Source organism: Triturus cristatus, chromosome 3_1 (assembly GCF_964204655.1).
Source record: "Triturus cristatus chromosome 3_1, aTriCri1.1, whole genome shotgun sequence".
Taxonomy (NCBI): domain Eukaryota; kingdom Metazoa; phylum Chordata; class Amphibia; order Caudata; family Salamandridae; genus Triturus; species Triturus cristatus.
In genome coordinates, this window is record NC_140583.1 from 621,212,569 (window position 1) to 621,229,628 (window position 17,060).

General features: G+C 49.7%; 1 protein-coding gene across 6 annotated transcripts in view; it reads left to right on the forward strand.

The window, feature by feature from the left end:
* Positions 1-17,060, forward strand: part of RASL12 (RAS like family 12) — a 124,399-nt gene that overhangs the window by 20,837 nt on the left and 86,502 nt on the right. For 3 of the 6 annotated variants that reach the window (XM_085644571.1, XM_085644569.1, XM_085644570.1), the window contains one exon: positions 1,838-1,967. The exons of the other annotated variants lie outside the window; for them this stretch is intronic. In XM_085644571.1, the coding sequence (XP_085500697.1) occupies positions 1,841-1,967 (127 nt within the window). In that variant the 5' untranslated portion in view covers positions 1,838-1,840. The remainder of the gene's footprint in view (positions 1-1,837; positions 1,968-17,060) is intronic. 6 annotated transcript variants of the gene reach the window in all.

Below are 17,060 nucleotides of genomic sequence, written 5' to 3' on the forward strand. Positions count from 1 at the left end.
CAAAATTCCAGGGCCCGGTTTTAAGTGCATCCTTGTACTGGAAAACAGGGGCCTGCCAAAACAGGGGCGTAATGCAGGACCTTGAAGCGCAAGGGGTCCCCATGGGTTCCCCTAACCTTTAAGGGGTCCCCATTCAGCCAAAGGCATAGAGGAGTTGGCCTAACGGCTAGGGCGGTCGAATCTGGGGATCTGGGTTCGAGTCTCGACAATGACGCTGAACATCCTGTGATTCTGGGCAAATCACTTAATGTCCCCGTGCCTAACAAAAATTAATGTATCCTCATGTAACGCAACTGGTGCTATGTAAAGCGCTCTGATACCCGATTTGGGTCAAGTTTGCGCTTGGATATCTGTGAGATATGGGTCCCTTAGGGCCACGGGCCATCATCGCATTCTGCAGGGGGACCCATTATTTTGCGGTACGCCACTTCTGGTACAACAGCGCAGCAGTCCCATGCGAGTGATCTAGACCACTGGATGTTCTCCCTGGGGAAGATTTACAAGCCCCTTGCACTGCCAGTGCGTCACTTTTTGTGATGCACCGGCAGCGCATTTTTCTGCCCCATGCTTACACAGACAGGAAAAGACTCCCTGCATGGCTCTTCCTGTCCTTGTAAATACAGCCACTTTAGAGGCAGCACTTTGCTTGAAAGGGGCGTTCCATGGGTGTTGCTGTGGGTGTTCTCACGCAACACCCATGGAACTAGACACATTTTTACATTTACGAGGAGTCGTAAACCTGGAAAAGCGTCAGTATGCTGGTTTTCCTCCTCAGGGAAGGCGTAGGGAGGGGCAACAAGGAGAAATGTATTCATTTCTCCTCGTTTCCTTTCCTCTTTCTATGCATGCTGCATTCTGTAGCACACATAGAAAGAGGAAGTCACCTCTGGTGATTGTTTATATACAGGAATGTGTCCCTTCCTGCACATAAACAGTCCTTTAAATATAGACGTTTCACAAGTTCCATGTGTGCTAATACAGCACACATAGAAGTTGTAAAAAGCCATTTCTGATTGTTTATGTGCAGGTATTGGAATCCTTCCTGCACATAAACAATCATCCCCATGACGCAGGCATCCTTGCACCATGGTGCAAGGGTGCCTGCGTCGGCGGTTGGCAGCAGTTTATGCGCCAGCACAGAGATGCGACATATTGTTGTAAATATGTCAAATCCCTGTGCTTCCAAACTAACGCAGCGCAACAAAATGACTTGCTGCACCGTGCTGCGTTAGTTTATTGTATATCAGCCCCCTTGTGCGTAAACTCAGAGGACAGTCGGTGCTGCTCTTCCAGTCGCAGTTTGGCGCTAAATTAATGCGTGCACGTTAGTTTAGGGTCGAACAGCGAAAGAAAAGACAGAGCAAGACTTGTGTCTCAAACATATGCTTCAAGCAACAGAGGTTTCCTTTATGCACTTCAGCTTGCCTTACAATCGTTGCTGTCAGTGATGGGCACATGGGCAGCTGCTGCCGACGTCCACAGAACTGAAAACAGCATTTTTAATGCAAGCGGCAAGGCCTAAAAGAAGTGTCTGCTTCCTGCGTTGCCAGGGTGAGGCTGCACGTGAAAAGAGGGTGCTGTTGCCTGAATCTTCACTTTATTTCACAATTCCCACTACCCTGGCAAGCATTCTAAGCCTCTGCATTCCAACACTGCTGGCGCAGCTCCCTGGCAGCCCCCCAACTCCCCCAGGACAGCACAACCAGCCCTTAAAATTGGGGGACCGAGTACACAAGGCATCAACATTTGAAGAACAGCTAAATGCACTTAAAAAGTACAGATCCCTGCGTGATTCAGGATAATGGAAATGTTATATGATTCTTTTCCCAATATCCAGACAATGTCCTCCATGTTTGGGAGACCGCGGGGCGCGAATGCCATCTCCACAACCAACGAACGGAACCACCACGCCCATATCCCAGAATGCAACATCGCACTGCTGGGACTACGAGGATCTGGCAAGTCAGGTGAGAGAGTGGCTGTCCCAGAATCACCTGTAACCTTGTTATGGTGCAGACATATGATATGCCAGAGGGCGGTATGGGATTGCGGTTCCAACCAAGAAGAGCATTAGGAAGTAGAAGTGCTTTATTAGATGTTTTGAATTTATGCAGAGTCTTCTTACTTGGATTATCTAAAGCATGGCAAAGATGTGTATTGTATTATTTTGCAACAGTTATATAGCGCTTACTACCCCTATGTGGGGCCCTGAAGCGCTTGCCTACATGGGAAGCACACTACACCGTGTAGGATGTGTGGTTGGAAGGGCACTGTCTTTGATTTGATCCTGTGTGAGAAGAATTTCCATGTTATGCGTGAGGACCATCGGTGTACAGTTATTGTGTTAGGGGGCACAGTGCTTAGCAGTATGCTGGTAGCTTTGAGCAGCTCTTCAGGTCCATGTATGGCATTTCTTATTTTCAAGGCCCACTTGGCGGTTACTGCACTGGGTTGTCCATTCTGAGATATTATGTTTAAAGTTGTTTAAAGTTTATGGGCCAGAGCAGGCGTAGGCTAGAACAAGACATGGATCGGAGATCTGCTGGGAGGGACTTTGTTACTATCATCCCATATCTGATTGCCACTGAAAGATGTCAAAAGGCGGGTATAAAATGTAGCTAGCTGGGACCTGCAGTGGTGAACTACGTTAAAGTGTTCCATTTGTTGGTGCCTTGTGAGAGATCTCTTACGTTATTCCATGTCTGTTATGTTTATGATGGGTGGTTTGTTGCTGTGGACTAGTACAGTACTGGGTGATGGACATGAACCATAGCAGTTTTGTCTTATGCGGGTGGGAGAGTGTCAAGTAGTACACAGAAATTATTACGCTGTCTGTATTAACTGCAATCAACTACCCAACCGCTGAATATTATGTTAGTAGTGTGTGTTATATATTTTGGTGCATTGTAATTCAATTCATTAAGCACATACTACCCCTGAAAAGATATTGTAGCCAGAAGCAGCCCATCCCCTGCCAAAGTGGGGGTGGGGGGGCTGGCCAGATGAGGGAGGTGGGGATGAGGGAGGAGGGAGGTGGGGAGGATTTGAGGACAAAAATAAATACATTTAAAAAACATACGTTAACTCCGCCACCGTCTCTAGCCACATCGCGCTCTTCCTACTTCTGGCCCTGGGCACAGGCTCCCAACCTTCCCTGTGGCCCAGCCTGAAGCTGCTCTCGCATGAGATCCAGGGGATTAAAATAAAACGATAATAAAACAGGTTCATAAACCGTTTTATTCTTGTTTATTTGCTGGTGGTGGTGGGGGGTGGCGCCCCTCTGCTCTAATGGAGCGGCTCCCCCTGATTGTAGCACTTTACACTAGGCAGCACACTGCTTCGTAACACAGGGTTAGTAGGGTTGCTTTTTTGGCCTGTTGGTATTAGTCTTCACTATTAAGAGAACCATGCCATGCATTTACTCCAGTTTCTATGTGGTAGATTAAATTGATAACAAGTGTGATCTTTAGTGGAAGAGGGGTATATGTGGATTCATTCATTGATTGGCGGTATTGATAGATGAGCTTCAGGCGCTTAGGTATTATCAGGTTGCAGGGGTGTGGTTTTAAAGGAGAGGTTGTGATCTTTAAAATGAGGTATAGGAAATTTAGTAATAGGCATTAAGGCATGTGCTTGAAAAGAGGAAGCAGTCAACAGTTTGAGGTTTTAAGTTAAAGTCAGTTTTCATTCTATGCTGTATTGGAGTATGGAATAGAAGCCCCGCCCACTCTCCGCCCATATTTGTCATTGGCTTGTGTCATTCTCCTTTGTAAATGCTGGCTTCTTATTCGTTAATCGGCTTGTTAGTCCCTCCTTAGTACCACCTTGACTTCATTTGTAACCTCCCATGAGGACTGGCCCTTTTACTTCGGTTGTAACACGGTACGTCTTTTTTGACCTGTAAGCACTATTTTCTTTAAAGAGTTTTTCCTGCTGCAGGCACGACATGCTTTCCTGCAACATTCAGCACGCCATGCGTGCTTTCACTTTCAGAGCAGATAAATAAAAGGCATTGTCAGTTACAATGTCAATAGCTTAAAATCTCGCAAATGTGAGACCTATTGCATTGCAAATGCATGCAAAACTGTAAAAAAAAAAACCGTTATGGGCATGTGTTGCAATATCATTGTAGGCCATGAGAACATCAGTGCACACAAACACCACCATCACTGCGAGTAAGTAGATTTAAAATAAATATGGTTTCCTTTTCCCATAAAAACATTTGGAAGGAAAACACAAAACAAAGAGTACTTTTGTGCTTAAGATGCTCTTCTCCTTTCCATCTGTTGATTAGGATGAGACGACGGATAAGCAGGGATTTGGGTCATCTGACCACGTGCACTTCCCTATCTCTGACATACCCAAGACCACACTGAGTAGCTTTATTGCTCTGAGATAACTTGTAATTAGGCGTGGGTGGAGCTGGCGTAGTGCCTCTACGTGTAGTTCCACAGAGTTTGGAAAAAACTCTGTGGAGCTCCGCTCCTCTCCCTCCCCACTCCCAAATGCTTTAAAAAGTTATAAAGAAGGCACTTACCTGTGTTTCTGCCAGGAAACAACCTTTACAACGCAGTCATTACAACGCACTACCTTTACAACGCATACCATTACAACGCATAGTTTTTACCCCTACACTATCCAAAACTTAAAATACTGTTGCACTCACTGGAGTGGGAATAGTAATTTTAACTCCTACACTATCCAACACTTCCCCTACTTTTACACTCTCTGGAGTGGGAATAGTATTTTTATCCCTACACCATCCAACACTTACCCTACTGTTCCCCCCAAAATAATGTGATGTAATGGTATGCGTTGTAATGGCATGCGTTGTAAAACATGTGTTGTAATGGATGTTGCGATGTAAAAACTGCGTTGTAAAGGCATGCATTGTAAATGTTTGCGTTGTAACGTCATACATTCGTTTCTGCCGTCTGCCTTTCTTGGCCGCTCTCCTTCCTGCTCCTCTCGCGTCCTCAACGTCCTTCTTCATTAAAAAAACACTACATTGTACGTCTTGTGCATGCACACTCGCAAGACGTACAACGTAGTGTTTTTTTATATGAAGAACGACAAGGACGCAAGAGAAGCAGGAAGGAGAGCGGCCAGGCACGGGAGGTGGCAGAAACACAGGTAAGTGCCTTCTTTATATCTTTTTAAAGCATCTGGGAAGGGGAAGGGAGCAGCTAACTCCGCTCCGCCATGGAGGCAGAGTTTTTGAATACTCCGCGTTCGCCGCGTAGGCAAATCTCCACAAATTCCGCTGGCGGACCGGAGTTACCCGCCCAGGTTTACTTGTAATCAGGGTCACTGGAGAGGGCCAAATTATGTGGCATGGGTGAATAAATTATGCTGCAAGAAAATCCAAATTCTGTGGCATTATGCAGCATGTTTTGTGATGGTATTACTTCATTATTGTTTCATTGTTAAACTTGTTAACACTGTCTGGGGATTAGTTGCACCTCACTAGTACCAGTTTAGCACTCAAATATAGCAATAAGCAAAAGAAAGGTACCAGTCAACCTCTACAAAGGACTTTCCACTGCGTGGCAACACGTCGCTGCCTTTTTAGTAACTTTTGAACCATTTGAATTAGAAACAAAAATTATGCGAAAATCGCAGCTGCTGCACAATTGCATAATTCCAGTTGCCCTGTTTGCAATTTACTTTATAATGTATAAAAGGTGATATTTTATCCAATATATTATGTGGCACTTGCCATCTTTTCCCCTGTCATGTATGACATTTTCAACCAGCCTTGACTTTTAATCCAACAGCACTTCTCATACGGTAATTGTTGAGAATCTTTCAAAGTTGAAAACAAAACTACATGGCCCAGAATGCAGCGTAGTACGGATTAAAGCGGAGGATCTGGCTAAAGGGGTAACACATGAAACTGGGCCTCTTGGCAGCTAAAGCTCTGTAATGTCGGGCCCCGGGCCTATAAATGAAACACTCGTGGACACAGGTGTGCTAGTGGTGGTCAGTGTAATGCCTGCCACGCCCAGAGCCCTGGGCTTTTTATTAACATTTGTGCGTGCCGTCCGAGGGGACGTCGGGCTCACCCAACTCCGGCTACGCTAGGGGGGGGTGTGACCCTAACACACGCGCGCGGACCCTCGGGCAATGGTTCGGTCCGTCGCGCAACATTACATTCCTCCTTTACCCAGAATTGAAACCCAACGAAACTAGTCGCCTATAGCGACCCAACAGTTTAACAGTCTCTAAAAAAAGTCTCATGGAAAACAAAGGAACAGTCTTACTTGGTTGTCTGTTGGAGGGGCAGCCTTCCCTCACTCCCACAGTTGACAGCGAGCCACAAAGTCTCTGTACCTCTGGGATGGTCGCGGGTGCGGGTGTAGGTGATACTGGCTCTGGCTGCGCCCATCCGATTGGGTGAGAAACATGTCCTCTGAGCCGTCCGCCACCACCGGGTCCGGGCGGCTCGGCGCCGCTTGTGGCACCTCCTCCCTTTCAGTTGACGCCGAAGAGTCCTTTCCGGCGTTCTCCGCCCTCCGGGGCTCTTCCGCTCCTGGGGGGTTCCGAGGGCTGTGAGATGGGGTTGGGTAGTAGTCTTCAAACTCCTGGAGGTCTTCCTCCTCTTCGCGCGGGGCTTTCTTGAAAAATGACACGTTTCTAGTTACTTTTTCGCCGCCTCTGACGGCCGTGACCAGGGTCCCTTGTACATTGGTGACAATCCATGGGGCCAGCTCGAAGGGCAGGCGGAATTTCCCCCCGGGGTGCCGGTCTTTCACTAGCACCTGGTCGCCGACCTGGATTGTACTGTCCGCCGCTCTCCGCCGCCGGGAGGCTTCTTGGTTCGTTTTTAGTCGATTTTCTGTGGAGCGATTGGGTGGGTCTGGTGATGACTCCCACACAGGGTGGTGCGGGATAGTGTCCCGGATCGCTCGGCCCAGACATAGGTGGCTCGGGGGAACCCCGGTGGTGCAGTGGGGTGTCAGCCGGTACTCACGCAGGAATTGGTAGAGGGCTAGCTCGACGTTGAGGCCGTCTGCCAGGGCAATCTGAACAGTTTTGTTTAGAGTCCTCATCAGTCTCTCAACCTCTCCGTTTGCTTGCGGCCACCGTGGGGTTATGCGGCGGTGTTTGATGCCGTGGGATTGCAGGTACTCGGCCAGTTCTGTGCCGTTGAATGGTGGACCGTTGTCCGTGCGCAGCTCACTTAGGAGTCCGTGGGTGGCCATGACCTTCTCCAGCTTGGGGATCACGTCTGCTGCTGCTGTTGAGGGGACAATCTCTACCTCGGGGTACCGCGAGTAGTCATCTACCACAACTAGCATGTGTCGTCCTCCAGGTAGACTGCCGAAATCGGCGCTGGCTCGCACCCACGGCGAGGTCGGGCCCTCTTCCGTGATCACGGGTGCTGGGGGGTCGGGTAGGCTGGTCGCCAAACACACCGGGCACCGCTGGACCGTGTCTTCAACCAACTTGTCGAGTCCCGGGAACCAGAGCTTGCACCTGAGGCGGTTCTTCGACTTGACAATGCCTTGGTGAGCGCCATGCGCCAGGAGGGCGGCCCGTTGGGTGAGGCTGCCGGGCAGTACCAGGCGGGGGCCTCTCAGGAGACATCCTTCGGGGGACACCGATAATTAGTTCCTGACGATGTAGAGCGCTTTCAGTGACGCCTGGGCCTCGGGCGTGCGAAAGGACGACGGGCTTTGGAGCGGCTTCCAATCTCCAGACGCGACCGCTCTGATGGCCATCTGCAGACAGTCGTCTCCTTCGGGAGCCAGCGCAACCTCTTTGAGGGACATCGGCAGGGGTCGGGACCTTTCCACAATCATCCGGACATACTCCTCGGTAGCGGCCGCCTCCGTGGCTTCCACGTCCGTGGCCGGGCGGGCGTGTCTGGACAGGAAATCTGCCGGATTTCGGGCGCCTGGTCGGTACTCAACAGTGAATTGGAACTCTTGGAGCTGGAGGACCCATTTCTCTATCCGCGGGGGAGGGCGTGATGACGAGCCTTGGAACAGCGGGACTAGGGGCTTGTGATCAGTGATCACCACAAACGGGTGTCCATACAGGTAGATGTGGAAGTGGCGGCACCCCCACAGGATCGCAATGGCCTCCTTCTCGATCTGCGAGTACCGCTGCTCCGTTGGCGTGAGTGTTCTGCTTGCGTACGCGACGGGGGCCCACTCTCCGCACCTCTGCTGCTGGGCTAGCACGGCTCCTAGGCCTGTCGGGCTGGCGTCCACTATGAGTTGTGAATCGAGCCGGGGGTCGAAGTATGCTAGGGTGGTGTCAGCCGAGAGCGCCTCTTTGGTTCTCTGGAACGACTCTTGCTGTGCGGGGCCCCACTCCCAGGTGGCGGAGGCTTTGGTGAGGTCGCGGAGGGGCCCCGTGAGGTCAGACAGGTCTCGGATGAACCTCCCGCAGTACGTGACCATTCCCAGGAAACTGCGGACAGCCGTCACGGAGGTAGGCGCGGGGGCCGCGTGTATGTCCTTAACCTTATCCGGGTCCGGGCCTATCCCTTGGTCGGAGAATCGGTATCCGAAGAAGCTAATGTCTTTGCGCAGGAAGTCACATTTGTCTCTGTGGAGGGTAAGGCCTCGTTCCTGCAGCCGGGAGAACACAGCTCGGAGGCGTCGGATATGTTCATCCAGAGTAGGGGCATGGACGAGGATGTCGTCGCTGACGTTCAAGACTCCGTCCAGCCCCTGCAGGACATTCTGGATAATGTTCTGGAACACCTCCTCTGCGCTCGAGATCCCAAAATTGAGCCGGGTGTAGCGCCAGAGGCCGGCGTGCGTGGAAAATGTGGTGATTGGGCGGGAATCGGGGTGCAACGGGATCTGGTGGTATCCCGACCTCAGGTCCATTTTGGAGAACCATTTGGAGCCTGATAGCTCTCCCACGATGTCGTCGATGGTCGGCGTCAGGTGGCGCTCGCGCCTGATGGCCAGGTTGGGGACGCGCATGTCCACACAGATCCGCACTGCGTCCGGCTGTTTCGGTTTTTTCGCCACCACGATGGGTGACACCCATGGGGTGGGTCCGCTTACCCGTTCGATAATTCCCGCTTGCTCCAGTGTCCGTAGTTCGGCTTCCACTTTGGGTCGTAGGTGGAACGCGATGCGTCGATGCCGGAGGGCTACTGGGGCGACTGTCCTGTCGATGTGGAGGTGTACGGCGGGTCCTCTGAGGCATCCGATTCCGTCGAATAGGGCTGTATGCTCCTGCACCAGATGGTCGAGGTTGCTTGTTTGGACGGTGAGGGCGAAGTGGATCAGGCCCAGGTCTTGGGCTGTCCGGCACCCCACTAGGAATCCTGTCCCTTCCTGTGACACGTATATTTTGGTGGGCAGCCGAGTGGTGTCGTGGGATAGGTCTGTCCTGAAAGCCCCGCACAGGCGTAGGGGGCGATGGGTGCCGTAGGCATACACTTGCACCCTCGTTGGCCGGAGTGGTGGAGCGCTCCTCAGCGTCCGGTATACGCTGGCCGCCATCAGGTTGATGGAGGCACCGGTGTCGATCAGAGCCGGTACGGTCTGGTCCTGTACTGAGACTGTGCACATGGGTCCGGTTGACGGGGTCGCGGCCAGGGTGTTGAGCATCCGCACCACGTGCACCGAGGCGACATCCGCTTCGTCGTCGTCATCCATGTCGCTGTTGGCGGAGGTGCTGGGTAGGGGTGCCAGCTGTCTCACCCTCCTGGGCGGGCCTCCTTGCTTCTTCCTTGATGTGGACAGGCATACACTCGCAAAGTGGTTGGCTTTGCCACATGCGCTGCAGATTTTGCCTTGGGCCGGGCACGCCCCTTTGTGTGGTGTCGCTCCTCCACACCATACACAAGCTCGGCTGGGAGACGGTTGGACAGGCCTCGGGCTCCTCCGCTGGGGATGCTTCGTGCTGGTGTCGGCTACCTCCGCCGTGATGGCGCACACCGGTTCTGTTTTGATGGTGACCGCCGGCTTCGGCTCCATGTGCGCGGCTCTGGCCTTGGACAGTACCTTCGAGCGGCCTAGCGTGAGGATGTCGCGCATCGGCATGTTGTCCACCTCCAGTACCCTTTCACGTAGCTTGGACGACGCGCAGCCTTGGATGAACTGTGCGCGGATCTCGTCGTCCGCATCGGGGAGCGTGCACGTGCTGGCAAGTTTTTTGAGCCTGGCGTAGAAGACGTCCACCGACTCCTCTGGGAGCTGGTGGGCTTGGCGGAGCAGGAAACGTTCATAGTCCGCACTTGCAAACGGTTCAAAGTACGCTGTGATGGCGTCGCGTAGCGTGGCGTAGGTCATGGGCGGCCCAGCTTCCACCACGTCTTTAGAAATGTCATGGATCGCCTCACCTCCCAGGTGCAATAGCATGGCGCGCCTCCGCACCACCGCGACTTCCGCCGCCACGAAGTAGTTCTCCAAACGTTCCACCCATTTCTTCCAGCGTGCGGCTTGAGATGTCGGGGTGCCCGTGACTTCGAAAGGTTCGAGGGGGGGCACGTTGGTCATACTCGCTGAAGGCGGCAGCCGGGGGCGTCACCGACTCACCGCTGGGGCACACCGCCCACCCAGGCGTCGTCTGCAGGCAGGTAGGTCGAGTGGAGGGCCGGGGCCCGTCCAGGGGGGGTGCAGGGCCAGCCAGGGGCTTCCTTCGCAGCCAAAACGGGCCTCACGCGAGATGCGTGGGGAACGGCAGGGCCGGGCCACGTGTTGCACGCGAGATGCGTGAGAGACGGCAGGCAGGTCCCAGCGTTCCGCGCGCGCAGGCCCCGTAGCAGAGGCAGGCAGCCGGAGGAGGAGGAACCAGTCTTCGCAGGCCTGGAAGGCAGTCGGGAGCGTCGGCACACAGGTGAGGGCCAGCAGGGGACCTCGCAGGGCTGCCAGGGGGGGCCAGGGGCAGCGCAGGGGCCGGGCCAAAAGCAGGTGGCAGGAACCGCTCCTTGGGCAAGAGCGAGGGTTCGATATCACTCGATGGGGTGGCGAGACCACCTCGTCGCCAGTGTAATGTCGGGCCCCGGGCCTATAAATGAAACACTCGTGGACACAGGTGTGCTAGTGGTGGTCAGTGTAATGCCTGCCACGCCCAGAGCCCTGGGCTTTTTATTAACATTTGTGCGTGCCGTCCGAGGGGACGTCGGGCTCACCCAACTCCGGCTACGCTAGGGGGGGGTGTGACCCTAACACACGCGCGCGGACCCTCGGGCAATGGTTCGGTCCGTCGCGCAACATTACAAGCTCAATTTACTGTTGTCTCAGCAGAGCACAAGTTTCCCTGTTTCCCTGTGTTTGCTTTCTCCTCTGAGTTCCACCCATCTGTTTTTTAAATGTTGCATTTGAAGGCCTGTGATTTAGTAGATGGTGCCGTTTCCTGGATGTCTCGCCAGACTTCTGTTGGCAACGTAGGAAGCTGGAGGGAGGCTCTTCGAGCACTTGCTGTGTGACGTATGCATTTGTGTTGGAAACTGCAGCCGGCGAATAAACAGCATCTGGGATGCCATTCATCGGAGTTCTCTCAGCTGATAAAAGCTGTTGGAGTGTGGTGACATCCCTTGTCACCTGTAACAACTTACGACAAGCGACTAAGTGCATCATTATATTATTAGAATCATATTTTGATATGAGAACGTGGCTTTAATATGAACATAGAGAAGCATATAATGATCTCCTAGATATTATAATACACTTAAAGGGTGATTTAAGCTTCAGCCTTTTCTGTGTCCAAAATGCATCTACCAGTTTGGCGGATGCACTGTGGGCAGGGCTGCCTGCCAAGCGGGCAATATGTTTTTTTTGTTTTCCATAAACTCCCAAAGCAGGAGTTTATTTGTAAAAATTGCACAGGGAGTTTTTGCCCCGGATGTGGGGACCATTGTTTGTTTTCCCTGCCTCTTGCGGTCATGCTTTGGTTGGCGAACCTGGGCAGGGGAAATATGCATCTGAAGGTCTGCTCAAATAAGGCTGCCCCTTCGATGCCTGAAGGCGGGCACCCTGTGACGGATGCATTGCTAGCTTTGATTGACTGTACCAATGCAGCCAATCAGTAGCTCACCCTGCTGTAAAAGGGGCGTGGGAACCACAAATATGGTGGGGTGGGAGGGACGTCAATTTACAGAAGTTCAACCATCCTCCCAGACTCTAAGTTACCTCCAAGAGATGATCAATTTATACCGGATATCACATTCAAACTTGCTGAAACCCTCCCTAAGAACAGTTAATCCAACAGTACTCAATGATCTAGGTAAAGGGGATTAAAATATGATATTGATACAATAATAAGTGATCAAATAAAAACTATTAATAGGGTTATAAGTGACAGAACTGCAATAACAAACCACTGGAAGGTGAACAAACTACAAGGTATCAGCCAGATCCAACAGAAACATCTTCTTCCTAATTTCCCACTTGTGCCCTTTTCTATCTTCCCAGGGTTCTTCAGTCACAAATGAACTGCCTCCTGGCTGTACTTACCCCAGAATCCAAACTGCTTGATGACCTAGCAATAATCTTCATAACTCAAAACCTAACTCTTCCCCGTGTTGTGTCATGTTTCCACACACTCCTGCGGTGAGTCCATGTACTGGACAGTGGCATCACCATTGTCTTAACCATATGCACCAACTATGTCATTGTCTTTAAAAGCAACCTTCAGCATTCTCTACCTGTAGGACCACCATCATCATCAACAGTAGGTGCCACGGATGACGGGTGAAGTTAAATCAGCAGATGAACAGGACAGACATAAGAACTGGGATGAGGAAGAATTGGACCCAGAATAAGGGAAAATGCAGTCTGGAAAACTCTGTGTTAAAATTAGATACAGACTACCTGACTTGAAACTTGTGATGGAGAACAAAGTGTATTTTGGCATACCTAGGTAACTGTTCTTCATATAATGAAAGGGAATCATGGACCCCTCTATATCTCCATCTTTGTCTCTCGCTCTCTCCTGTTTTACATCAGTGGTTACTGTTCTGTCTTTTATTCTTGCCACATAATTGGAAAAACTGACACAGACATAGCAGACTGGACAGAAGGGCCCCAGATCCAACTTCCAAACCAAGATGGCATTTATTTGGGGGTGTCACACCCTAAACAAGCTCCTGAAGTCTATTCCCCTGACCTTAGAGTATCCAAATGAAGATGTACAACACACGTCTAAAAGGGCTCTTGGCTCACTTTCCCCATTCTGTTGACTCAAGTCTTTGCCACCAATTGTCTGCACTGGTCACATTTGCAGTGCGTGACATATAAATGCAGCTTCAATACAATGCAATATGTAACAGTAATACTAATGCCATAGCACTCAGTGGTGGGCAGTCGAATTTTAGTTCATATAGACAGCATAATAATTTCCTTACACTTCCTGACACTTTCACATTCACATAAGATAAAACTGCTACAGGTCATGTCCATCATTCAGTACTGTACCAGTTCACGGAAATAAATCACCCATCACCAACTGAACAAGAATAAAGCAACTGAAAAGGACTTTAATTTAGTCTACCACTGCAGGTCCCAGAAAACTACAAACTATAAACTCTTCTTGACATCTCAGTATGAAAATTGAATATGGCATAATATTAACAAAGTCTGTCCCAGCAGCTCTTTCCGCCAAGTCTTTCCCCAGCCTATGCCTGCTCAAGAACATACACTTTACACAAAAAACCTCAGACATCCCAGTGCAGTCCCCAGCTAAATGGACAATGAGCTGCAGACTTACTGACAACCATAAACTGTGCGCCTCTCTCTCACACTTCATCACACTGTGAGGCGCTGTGTCCCATGACAGAATAACCGCACCTCAGTGTTCATCACCAATGACATGGAAGCACTTCCCATGTAGAATCACAACAAAGGAAACACACTTAGAACCACACACCCTACAAGGTGTATCAGGCTAACCATGCAGGCAAACGCTTCAGCTCCCCACGTAGAGGTCAGTGTTACAATACAATACAAATCAATATAATACACCTTGCAAAGATAATATGCCCGCAGTGCATTGAAGATTCCAAATGGGTCCAAATGCTTCCCTCTAACTGGACAAGTGGGATACATCTGCCCACGCCACCACCCATATGCTGAAAGAGAACTAGTGGTAACCCCCATCCCAGCCTGTTTGTGGCGGTCATCAGAGTGTTCAAGGGACAGATGAAGGAAATGCAGACAAACACAAAAATGAACCAAAAGTTGGGACTGTTAACAGTAGCTGTGTAGATCACAAATAATGACAATGGCAATGATTCTTTATTTGTGTGATTAATAAAAGCCAAAACAAAAGGGTGATCGATATAAAATGGATAATTAAAAATAGAATAATATATATACACACGTCTTGTTCCTAAAACCACCATTTGGTGTTTTTGTTTTATAAAATGCAATTAGTGTTAGTCCTTTAGATGCGCCAAAGCAAACTTTCAGTGGGGGCCAGACTGCGTAGGACCCTCATCCAGATAGTTCCCACGCGGTGCCAAGGTTGACCTTTCCATAAGAGCTGTGCTGGTGTGATAAATGAACTTAGCAAAATTGGCCATATGCTTCACTGTGTCCAGCAAATATAACTGTTGAACAGCCTCATTTGCCGTCCGTGTGCCCAGTTGGAGGAGAATGGGCTTTAGATGGATTCGGCGGACTGGCAACAAGGCATGACTGCATAGGAAGATGTGAGCCAGCGGTTCGCGCTTGTAATAGCAGAGGCGGCACTCGGTAATGGCCGGTCTTACTTTCACTGAAGGATACAGATATTTTAGAGGTAGCAAATGTAGTCTGGCTGCAAGAATCCTATGTAGGGCTTGCCTCCCCACCGGCTGTGTAAGATGTGGTTTAAGGCCATATGATATATGAGGGGAACTTTGGGTCTCGTGAAATCCTCTAGCTGTCAGAGCTTCGATGTCCAATATACAAGAGGATGATCTTACTTGGTTTTTTATTGATGTTTTAATGGTGGTGTACTTAATTATATTGGGATCCCAATTCCATATGGCTAATTTCAAAAGTTCTTTGGCTGAGGCAAGGCCAGTTGATCACGGATTGCCAGGTAGTTGAAAAATTTTGTTTATAACAGTCTTCATTGAATTCTCTGGAGCCACAGTTGTTAGATAAAAGTATTTTGACAGAGTCGCCAGTTCTTCCAAAGATTGTCGATTAATTCAATTCCAGGAAAATTAAAGTATTCTTAGTGCATGCTGGAAGACAAAATACCTTTTTGTAAGCTGCACAGTGGATCTTTTCAAGGTCCTGCGCAAATTTGCCTGGAAACGCCTGTGTCGCATAATTGAGGGAAGGTAATAATTTTGCCCTCAGGACTCGTTGAATGGCCGTTGTTGTTGGACTTTCTAAAACGGCATGGAGTTTGCAAATGGCGTAGGTAACCATTTTTCCTTTCTGATGGAGCTTATGGCGGTGGGCCTTTAAGCGGCCGGTTTCACTGAACCAGACTCCGAGATAGTTGTATGATTGTGTACTGTTCAATATTAGTGGGCCCAGACTCCATTTCATCAATTTCTTTTTCGAATGGCGTCCAAAGATCACTATCTTGGATTTCATTGGGTTTGCAACCAGCTTGTTTTCAGCGTTATACTCTGAGAGTGCTGTTAAAGCTTTTTGAAGGCCGACTTTGGTGTGGTCCAAAAGGAACAGCTTGTCAGCATATTGTATCAGCTGAATCTTGATTCTCCCAATCCTAGGAGTCGCTAAAGTAACTCCATGCAGGGCGCTACCCAAATCTGCTGTATATAAATTAAAGAGCAACGGGGCGAGGACACAGTCCTGCTTTACCCCGTGATCTGTGATAATGTTTGCTGTAGCAGAGTCACACGAGAGTTTAACTCTTACCCAAGTTTGAGAATACAGCAATCTAATGGCTTGTAACAGTTTCGGGCAGATGTTCCAACAGGCCAATTTCTTCCATAGGATGTTGCGATCTACCCCATCAAATGCTGCTGTGTAGTCGATGAAACAAGCAAATAGCGGCTGACTGCCGTGAGCCATCATTTGATGTACTAAGTATGATAGGGCAATGATGTTATCAAGGGTGGAACCTCCTGATCGGAACCCGGTCTGGTAGAAAGGGAGAAGATCTTCCTTGCTAACCCAGTCTACTAGTTCCGTCAGAAGAGTGCTTGCATAAGCCTTGCCCTCAATGTCCAAAAAGGCGATCATACGGTGGTTCCTAGGGTCTGTGCTTGGCTCTTTTTTGTAAATTTTATGTAGTAGTGATCCCCTCTAGGAATCTGGGACATCCTCCAAAAGCTTACACTCGGCATACAACTGTGCCAAGTTTTTGGCCCAGAAGTCGATGTCCTCCCTGAAGAGGGAGCCAGGCAGGCCATTGGGACCAGGAGCTCCATTATGCCGTATTTTTTTCAAAATGATTTCAATTGCCTGTTTTTCTGAGGGGGTGTGAAAGGCCAAAAGTTCCATAGGTTCCGTTGTCACTTTGCTTGATTGTTCCCCAAGAGTTGTTGTTTTTTCTGTTAATTTTGTCTTCGAGTCATCGGTGTAGAGGGTTTTTACATGGGCTGTCCAAGTCTTTGCATCAAGTGGGTTCTCTCCGTTAGTGGACCCATGGATTACCTTGTTTAAATATTGCCAGAGTTCCTGGGATTTGCTGGGTGCAAGCAACTCGAATATCTTCAGCCATTTTGCCTCTGTAAGTTTGCGTTTTACCTGCCAGACCAGTTTTGAGTGGCTCTTGGCCACTAGTTTTAATTCCTTTTTCGCAGACTCTGATCCAGTAGCTCGATAGGCCCTGCGTTTGGAATTCAGTTGTTTGGAGCATTTCTTATTGCAGATTGATGTCCCAGTTTATATGCGGGGTTAGCATAGGTTCTATGTATATTACTACCCTGAAGCTGAGATGCTAAATCGTAGGCAAGTGAGCCCCATTCCCCTATACGGCCCTTGTCATTAGGGCCTGTCTGCCAGCCGTTCCATGTTATTTTCCATGAGGCAAATTTATGACTTGGGAGCGGCTCCCACTTGATTCTTCTAAGGAGTCTATATTGCTCTTCCCCCTTTGTAGCTCCAATACAGCGAAGAGTATAACAAATTTTCGCAGTAATGGATAACTGTAAGGTTAGGGCGGCATGGTCACTT